The sequence below is a fragment of the Limulus polyphemus genome, unplaced genomic scaffold, assembly GCF_000517525.1.
Source record: "Limulus polyphemus unplaced genomic scaffold, Limulus_polyphemus-2.1.2 Scaffold795, whole genome shotgun sequence".
Classification (NCBI taxonomy): Eukaryota; Metazoa; Arthropoda; class Merostomata; order Xiphosura; family Limulidae; genus Limulus; species Limulus polyphemus.
Window position 1 is genome coordinate 396,884 of NW_013666405.1, and position 10,138 is coordinate 407,021.

Here is a 10,138-nt window from a genome sequence, read left to right on the forward strand (position 1 = left end):
CGTAATAACAGGAAGCATTTATTAAGCGTTTCGGAATTGTCATAATTCCATCATCAGTAATCTTGAGATACAAAACAAACAAACAATATTTGCAACTACAACAGAAATATATACATAAGAAATAAACAGCTCAAATATACAAATATAACACAAGAAAATGAAAACATATTTGTATATTCGAGTTGTTTATTTCTTATGTATAGATTTCTGTTGTAGTTACAAATATTGTTTGTTTGTTTTGTATCTCAAGATTACTGATGATGGAATTATGACAATTCCGAAACGCTTAATAAATGCTTCCTGTTATTACATTCATGTTTTGTTTTATCATTAAGGTAGTTTCTGTAGGTTGTAAATCCAGTGTTTATAATCTCTCCAATGATTTTTCCCTTTACTACGGTATGCAATACAAATTTAAAATGTGAGGGCAAAATGGCCAAAGAGATACTGAAGGGTAGCTGTGGATTTAATGATTTTTGGAATGTACCATGGCCGTTTTAAAAAGTACGGCAACAATTGCCACCATGGCTGCCATGAATTTTCTGCCCTGAATGTTGTTTATTAAATTAGTACAGAAAGCAATATAACTGTTTTTTTGTTAATGAAGTACATGATACAATAGCATGCAGAAAGTCATTTCTCTAAGTATTTAATTAAAAGTAACAAATACAAATCACGTTAAGTTATTAAAATCCCTTCCTGCATTTTGTAATCATGATTAAATAGCCACTAACTGAAGAAATTATTCAACCTAATGTTGCAAACAAATCCTGAATTGATCAAATCTTTTGTACAACCACTTTTAAGATACTTTTCCACCATGTTATATTTGCTGTATACAAGAAATGTATCATTTTTAGAATTTTCATAATGCAAGTGTCAGCTTATACTTCACAGTGTTAATTCCACTCAGAAATATGACTAATCACCATCATCTGTTTCCTAGCATCAAACTCTGTGTCTACTTTAAATTTTTCCATTAAAACAGGAATATTCAAACTGTTATTTTATTTTCTCTGACTAATGATTCCAACAGTCTATTTAGTATACTTGTAATACTGAAATGATAAATAGCCTCGGCGCATAGAAATGTTATCTTCCTCACTCATGAGATTTGCATGTCACTGTTTGTGTGTTTAACATGAACTGTGCTGGTGTTGAGGATTTCATCATGCAACAAAAGTCCTCCACCAGTAGGAGGGTTGCACAACCTCCATGTGCAGTAACTCCCTTGCATTACTTGCACTCATGATAACATCATGCTCTTCCTTGGCACTGTATTGAACAGGCTTTTTCAAAATTTGTCTGGCTTCAATGTGATGAGAATTACATTCGTTAATGAAACTTTGTTTTTCGTTATAATTTGGCTTTTGTCTTCACAGCTTCACTTTATTATAATGAGTTCTCAAGAGATGATTACTTCTACTATGCAATAAATAGTGATATTATTCACATAGGCTCTATCTCTACTAAGGCATCGAGGGGTTCATTGACTGAGGACATCACAGCCATTGTGTAACATGTTGTGGGGTTTATTGTGCATTCTAGGCATTCTGTTCCTGTCCATTCTTTTAATATTTCTTCCCCTCATTTTAAGTTTCAGGAGGAGGAAGACAGATTTCATCACCTGTTCACTCTTCTTGTATTTGCATTGTGTACCTCTCTAAAAATTGAAGAAAGCCCTCAGCCTTCAACACTTTGCACCATGACCCTAACCTTTGCAATTATTTCCTCTTTTCTCCCTTACCTGACATTCGGGTTCATGCAGACTCCTTCCTTGAACAACTTTATAGCCATCACCATATACCTCATCCTTCTTGCCTTTGTGATTCTTATGTCCTGGTTTACAGTTATTCTTCATTTCTGTTTGATTCTCATTATTTGGAATTTCTATATTACCCACTCGGGGACCCCCCCCCCATCTCCTGTTTTGCTCTAGAGTATTCAATTTTCACATCTTTGTCTTTCTCTCTCCACCTTTCTTCATTACTTTTCCTCACTGCACCTTATGTATAAGGCACTTTATCGCCCTCCAGATGAGTTTTCAGGGGAAGTTTGTTCCCTTCTTTTTACCACTTTTTCTGCCCTATCCCTGCTTACTTGGTTCCTTTGCTGTGGGGACTTGTTAAGTAGGGATACACTCTTTACTAATGTATGCCTACCCACTTCCTATTGGGTGATCTTTGTCAGGCTTCCTATCTATGGTGATTTTTCCAGGTTCACTGAAGACCCAGGCAGAGGTAGTCTGGCACCAGTCTTTATTGTTTTCTCTGGTTTCTTGCCTCTCACATCCTTGCCCTTCAACTCATATTCCTTGACTAGGTCAGTCTACCCCTCACCTTCCTGTTCCACATTCCAGACATTCCTTCTATTTCTGTCCCTCCCACTGCTTGCCACCAGGTCCATTATATGTCTTGTCTGTGACTATCCTGTTGATTTGGGACCCATGGGGGGCCTGTCACAGCTATCCTTTGGTCATAGTTTTTTAACTGACAGATGGGTTCTTCAAGTCCTTACCTATGATCTCTCTCTCTCCACCCACCCCCCTCTCTCTCCTTTTCCCATTTCCTTTTCTTCTCCCTCCAGTTCTGTCCATGTTCAGCATCTTAAGAATGCAGTATCAGATCTTTTGACCAAGCATGCCTTCAAGAATGTACATGACCCTTATCCAGGTTTTTACTCTTGTGTCTTTGTGATCTCCAAGAAGACTGAGGACTGGTGCATACTAATCACCCCCTCACCTCTCAGTAATTTTCTGTTTGTTTCATATTTCTAGATGGATAACTTATTTTTTCTCTGGTGGCCCTTTTCACCTGGGCTGTGGATGACCAAGGTCAACATTTCAGATGCCTTCCTCCACATCTCAATTGCCCCATCCTCCAGACATTTTTCATGATTCATCCATTGGAATCATTGTCTTTCAGTTCCATGCTCTTCACTTTAGCATAGAGTTGGCTTTTTGTGTCTTCACTTAAGTCATGAGGACCTTCGCTTACCACCTTCATAGCCTAGGACTGATATTCCACTTCTACATGGAAGATTGACTCCTCTTAACCCATTCCCAGGAAGCATACTCTTTTCACACCTCCCTCCTTCTGCAGGAGGCTGCTCGGTTGGGGTGGCTTGCCAAAATACCCAGGTCTTTTCATATGCCTACTTAGTATTTGATACATCTGGGCATCTTCTTCAACTCCTGTCTAAGCTGAGCTCAGCCTTCTCTCCTTCACCTGTGAGCTATGGATTGTCTGGTTACCGAAATTTGCACTTTTCATTGTGCGTGAGAGGTTCTTTTTCCCTGAAACCCCACATTCCTTTGGAGTATGTACACATGAGCCTTCTCCAGTGGACCTTGTGGGACCAATGGATTCTGTTTCAGGATCCACTGTCCTCAGTTTTGTACCTCCCCTCTCCTCTACTTGAGGAATTGTCATGGTGGCTGGACTGTACCAATACTACCTCTAGAATTTTCTTTTTACACCTCCTAGACCAGATCCCCATCTCTTCACTGATGCTTCCTTCTGAGGATGGAGAGCTTCTCTCAAGGATGACATGACTGGCATTTGGATGCAGGATGAGCATTCACTCCATATCAACTTACTTAAACTTCTTGCTCTTTGTCGGGCCTGTTCCCATTTCCTGCCACTACTGGTGGATAACTTGGTATGTAGAGGTGAGTTATAGTCTCGGAAGTTAACATTTTCCTAAGCTGAAAATGCATCACCAATAGACACTCACATTCCCACCTGTCCTCTTCACTTCTGGTGCACATTTTTTTATTGCCCCATCAAAGAATGAAGTCATCACAAGTGCATAGGGGGAGTTATTGTGCATTGAGGTTGTATTGTTCTCCTATTAATGGAGGATCTTTGTTGCATTAAGATGTCATCATGCACTAGCATAGCTCACATTAAATACATGAACTTAGGTTGGAGGAAATGATTACAATGATTATTTACAAATATTATAGTCATATGGTTCAGGTTAAGCTATCAATGTTAACAGTAAATATCTATGTAAATGTGAATGAAAGCTATATATATTCTGAAAACAAGCATGTATAGTGTAACTCATAAAATTTCTGTTTATGATATAAGTAAATATAAAAAAAGAAACTTCAAAACCACATTCAACTTTTTACACACTTAAATATCCAAAAAGAAGTACTCTTGATCAGAATTTCTGTTCCCAATGCTCCTTTTGCATTATGTTTTAAACTGAGTCTTTCATCATCCCTCTTATCCCTAAAAATAGCTTTCTTGATTTCTTTTCTCTTTTACATTGAAGAAAAAAAAAGGCTTTCTTTAAAAATAAAATAATATTGGTTTTGTATAAAAAAATTATCTTGCTGTTTTTTAGTGTATAATACATATATAACATGTATTCTTCCAGGATTTTTGAGCAGCACTGAAATGTTTTTTTTTCCACTCATTCATATAGTAAAAGCTGTTTGATAGAACTTTTAAATACTGTGTGGTTTTTGGCTAAGGAAAAATTCACCCTTTCATTTTACACCTGTATATGTTAGTGTACTTGTAACTGGAATTACATAATTTAATAAACAAATTTCTATGTTATTCTATTTGGACTTAGTGATTTGGTTGAAAACTTAGCCTGGGCAAGTGCACAGATTCACTGTCAGTGCTCAGTGGATGAGATTAAAGTCAAGTTCCCTGCATCATCATCTGTATCACAAGAGGAGTTGGCTACAGCTTCACAGGAAACTTCTTTTATTCCATCCCGAGGTACATTGCAATGCATAATTGGTTCCTTAAATTCAGTTTTTTAAAATAAAGTTGATAAATTTTAGTGTACAACATGCTTCATTTTCTCAATACGTTTGTGAATTTGGTATTAATGTGTCACTGGAGTCCTGTTTCGTATCAAGATACATTGCAAAGTACAGTTTAAAGCTTAAGTAATTTATTAACTTTTAAGGTAATGTATATGTGTGTGTATATGTATGCTTGTAGTATTCTACATAATATCACAGATCTTGTTTTGTAGAAGTGTTCAATGTTCAGCCTTAACTCCTTTGCTTTACAGTAAATTTTGGGTACCAGCTTGTGGAAGTCACAAGAGCTTAGGGACTTTGACAAAATTTCAGTATACTTTCTCAGTTATATAGTATAACATGTGCATAAAATTATCATATGTCCTAATGGAAAACTAATTTTGGAGCCACAAAAATCATGATGCAAGATTATACAAACAGATGTCGCATGCAATTTTAGTATCTAGACAAATAACCTTTAAACTAAAGGAGAAATATTGATTTTTGGAAAACATAACACCTTAATCCTCCTTTTTTGGGGAATAATGACTTGAAGGATTTAAGGTAAGAAAATTTTCAGTAGTTTATTTTTTCATTATCTTGAGATCATATATTCTTTTTTTTTTGTTGTATAGGTTTTTTAGAATACATTTTACTAATAAAAAATTTATAACTAGAAAAACACACACTAGTGTTGCGCATCACCCTATCATGAACTGCATGTGTTTCTTCTCATCAATATAAACAAACTGTTCTATTGCTGTAAATCATTTTATAACTTTTAAGTCTGAGTAATCTTCATTTATTTTTATGGTACTGTTAACTGACAGGATTATAAAAATGGTACTATGTTTTATATTGCTATATAATTATTATATGTATCTGAAACTAAACTCTTAATGAACTGTTATAACTAGAAATAGGAAGCAAAAAATTAACACTATACGTTTTTAATGAACATGCAAGACTAAGTGTTTGCATTGATTGAACTGAAAATATCTAACTGAAAAATTTGATACTTTTCCTGTAATTTCACAGGAGAGAAAGGACATGTTGTATTGTCAACAGAACCAAAAATTCTATTCTGTGATCTGAAACTACGTCCAGGAGAGAGCAAAACATGTGAGTCCACCGATTGTACATTTCAGGAGATAATTTACCTCAGACATTTTGTATAGTAGCAGTTGCTACACAAAATAACTTTGCATAGCAGTTGAAAAAACTTGCACTGCACATACATGTGGCTATCTAGATAAACAAATATTGCTTGAATCTCGAGAAACGTGTTCCAAAGAATATTTATTTTAGAATTTCTTTGAATTCTTAACCTTGAAAATGCTAATGAACAAGTGCTTTTCTTCATTAGGCCTACTTATGTAAGATCAATTTTTCAATCCAAGATATGTCCATCTTTTAAAATCGAAATCATATCTTGTTGTAAGATACAAAACATAATTGGGCCATAATTTAAGATTAACTCCTTAGAAAGGCATTTTCTATCCAGCAGTATCACCACAGAAATTGAATATTGTTTACTGTTTTGAACTATATGAAAAGAATCATACAAATTACAAGTAATTCAAAAAAATCTCTGATACACGTTGCCTACCCACAGTAGTAAAAATTGCATCATAATTTATGCTACACAAGGGTAAGATTGAATCAGATCTAGGGTTGGTTTTGGATAAGAAAGTGTGATGTGATACTGGACAAATTATTTACTGTATTTTTTATTATTTTGCAAGGGAGAGCTCATCCAGAATTGATAAGTAGTACCATGTAAATAGCTTTATTAAGAAACTTGAATTAAATGTTTTATAGCATAATTATTTACATTTGTTTGTAAAAACCATGTAATTAAAACAAAATGTCTTTTTTTTTCTAAAAGCTTAAAATTATATATCTGTTAAACTTTTTATGTAAAGGAAGAGTTTCCATAAGGTCTGTTTTTAACCCTACTTTAAATATTTTATGTCAATAGCTGAACTTTTCAGCATTCATGAAAACATTTATTGTCTTTATGCTATGAGTGCATTTACATTCTACATTTATTTTCATACATTTGTTTTGCCCCACTATATATACTTGTGATAGGCAGCCTGTGGGTTTAGTTGTTGGGTTTGACTATACACTCGTTACATAGTAATTTTTTTGGATTTTGGGTCATGCTGTAATGAGCAGAGCACACAAGCCACCAACTCGAGGATGTTTACATGCTGAATAAAAAATTCACATAGAGACAAATGAATACAAACCAAATAACTTCATTATTATACACTGTTGAAAAGTCCATTTATATTGAAACTCTCAAGGTTGTTTTGTGATAACACTACTTTTAAAGCATTGAGTTCTTTGTTTTGAAAGTCTAGATTTTCATTAATAAGACTTTCTGTTACCTCCAATAATATAGATATAACATTAGTTAAGTTATCAATTAAGTTAACACGAAAAATTCTCTCGGTCATAATCTGTATATATATATATATATATATATATTAACAATTCTGTAAGATATCTTTCAGTAGTTCCATTATAAGTGTTATCTAATCTACTATTTCTTTAGTACAGTTAATATTCTTTACTTTTCTCTCTTTATATATTATTGAACCTTAAGTGAAACACTGTTAGACTAGACCATAAATAGCATACTTACAAAGAGTTTGTGAGGTGAACTTCTTGTAGATTCTGAATTACTGCTATCTTTTTCTGGAGTTGGATCAGGTCCTTGGAGCAACTTCATAAGTGGTGAAAAATTGATCAAGTTGGAGAAGTGCTGTTTAGAATCATAAACGTGAAATTACATACACAATTTTTAGCATTTTCCGATTGTTCAAGAACTTTAGCAGATCTACTTTCAAAAGTAATTCCTGTAACTTGATTGGTACAAGTGGGATCTTCCAGCAAAAAGTGGACTTTTCTATCGGACTGTATTTTCCTTATCTGGTTTTGCCATTCATGGGTTACTGTCTACACTTTCTTGTAACATTTTTGCTCAGCCATTTTCTCCATACTATATGTAGATACGTTATAAAATAAAGATGTACTTCTTAAAAACCTTCACATATTTAATATTTCCACAAATACTTCATACTGTGCAAATATTATGATACTATGTGCATATGCTCAATGTTAAAGTCGAGTCTGTGTGTAAATGGCTGATTTGTTGTGGAAATCAATACAATACCCATAATATGCTCACCATATTGACAAACACATAGCATCAATCTTCAAATTGACTTGTTTGGAGATAAGGAAGTACTGAAAGTACCACATAATGTTTCCTTTTTCAGTATTTTATTATTCTCCAGATTTTATGGGCAAAAATTACCCTTATGGGGACCCAGCTTTTAAAGGACAGTGGGTGTATTTCCTAGACTCAAGATTGAACCAGAGGGCTTTCACAAACGAGGCTTGACCTAGAGGTTGTGTGATGATTACTATTTAAGTACCAGTTTTTCTGTGTCCAATTTTTGCAGCTCTGGTGAGAAAGATTGTACCTGTACTACTTGCATGTCAGCCAAATGCTCTTCCAACTGAGATAAAGAATTAAAACTAATAGCAATTATTATGAAGACATATTTTTAACAGCTCAAAACAATCACAAAATATGCTCCATTGGGCTTTATAGTATATATGACTATTAACTCTTTGACTACCACATAACCATCAAAGTAACCATTAGATTAGTCATACTATAATTTCTGATAATGTATGTGCATCTTCACAAAATTTTTCAGACTATCGGTAAACATTACGAAGCTTTTGTACACAAAATATTAGATTTTTTAATTAAAGATTTACATTTGAAAATTTTTGCTTTTGGAATGTTGATTATCCAACTTGCAAAGTAATTTTTATTTTAAGATTAAAATATTTCATTTGAAAATTATCAAATTTCATTTGTGTGATCTCTGCAACTTCCTAAATAAATATGAAATCTTTTTTTTTTTAGATTTTATTTTCTTTACCATAATTCTATACAGTATAGTTTTTGTTAATCAAGTAGACTCGCATAATGTTTTTAAAACTGTACAGTAAGTCAGTAGCAAATGGAAAGCTCTAAAAAAATATATAAGAAGGTATCTTTATTAAACCAGACATAATTTGTTTCCAGATTTTGGATATTTTTTTGAAGTACTTTTAGTCATGCATTTAACAAATTGTATTGTATTCATATTTTAGACATTTACAAAGAAATAATTCCATCAAATGCTCCTCCTTCATACAGAGGACAGAATGTTAAGTACGTGTATAAAGTAACTATTGGAACTCAGCGAGTTAATGCTGTTATCAAGTTGCTACGTATACCTTTAAAAGTACTTGTGTTTCCAGGTAAGAAGCTAATACAACAATGGTAACTTTTGTAGCTAAATTGTTAACATTGTGTTTAAAAGCTGCACAAATTTAAATTACAACATATGATTTTACTAACTGTGTGTTTGTTAAGCCCTATAACATCTTATTCCTTCAATTCCTAAGGAAAAAAGGTATAAAAAATATCTGAGTATTCTTTTTATATGTTAAATCATCAGTTCATGTGTTGTTGTTGTTTTTTGTTTTCATGCTATTCTTAAGCTAATTATTTCAATTAAAAACTGAACTGGAAATCTTTAGATGTTACAGATGTTTCGATTTCTATGTTACAGGACTACCAGATGTTCATTTCCAAAGTGCTGGCGAAGAAGTGCAAGTGGCTCCTTCCAATCCTTTTCTTGAAGTTGAGAAGAAAGAGTCTTATCTTGAATTGGTGCTGCAGGTTTTAGAAAATATAACAGCTCGTCGAAAACCAAGTATGAAAGAATTGTACAGAATGGTAGTCTTTGTCTTCATTAATTGAAACCAACTTTTCTAGACACCTGGGCATATTTAGGATTTGAAGATAAACTTGGTTTTCAGTAGGTTTTATGAAAAATTAATTTACTGTATGCTAGTAGAAAAAATAGAGATAAATGAACTTTATTTTTAGTTAGCCATCTCTTGATTTTTCCAATTTATTTTTGATAAAATAATCCTATTTTAGATGCATATATTATGTACTTGGAAATACTCTCCACTAAATGACAGTTACAAAAGTACTCGTTGCATAATTGGACACTTAAATCTTTCGACACGGGGTCAGTCACATGACCTTTTGTACTTGTTTAAATTTGACATAAATTTAATACTTATAACTCTATATATTTGGTATATCTTCACGAAATTGGCAGTCTTTCAGTTAATATTACAAGTCTTTCACATACAAAAAGTCATTTCTTAAGGAAGTATTTCTAATAAAATAAAGTTTTGTCCATGAATATATTGAGTATATGTTTTGAATAGTCCATGTGTAAAGTAATTTTCATGTTAAAATTAAAAATACTTTTCGTC

At 33.3% G+C, this 10,138-nt stretch overlaps 1 protein-coding gene across 2 annotated transcripts in view; it reads left to right on the forward strand.

Annotated features, from left to right (window-relative positions):
• Nucleotides 1-10,138, forward strand: part of LOC106460560 (RAB6A-GEF complex partner protein 2-like) — a 26,855-nt gene that overhangs the window by 6,430 nt on the left and 10,287 nt on the right. For both annotated transcript variants that reach the window (XM_013920276.2, XM_013920277.2), the window contains exons 3-6: nt 4,591-4,742; nt 5,810-5,893; nt 8,954-9,103; nt 9,418-9,561. In XM_013920276.2, coding sequence (XP_013775730.1) covers nt 4,591-4,742; nt 5,810-5,893; nt 8,954-9,103; nt 9,418-9,561 — 530 coding nt within the window. The remainder of the gene's footprint in view (nt 1-4,590; nt 4,743-5,809; nt 5,894-8,953; nt 9,104-9,417; nt 9,562-10,138) is intronic.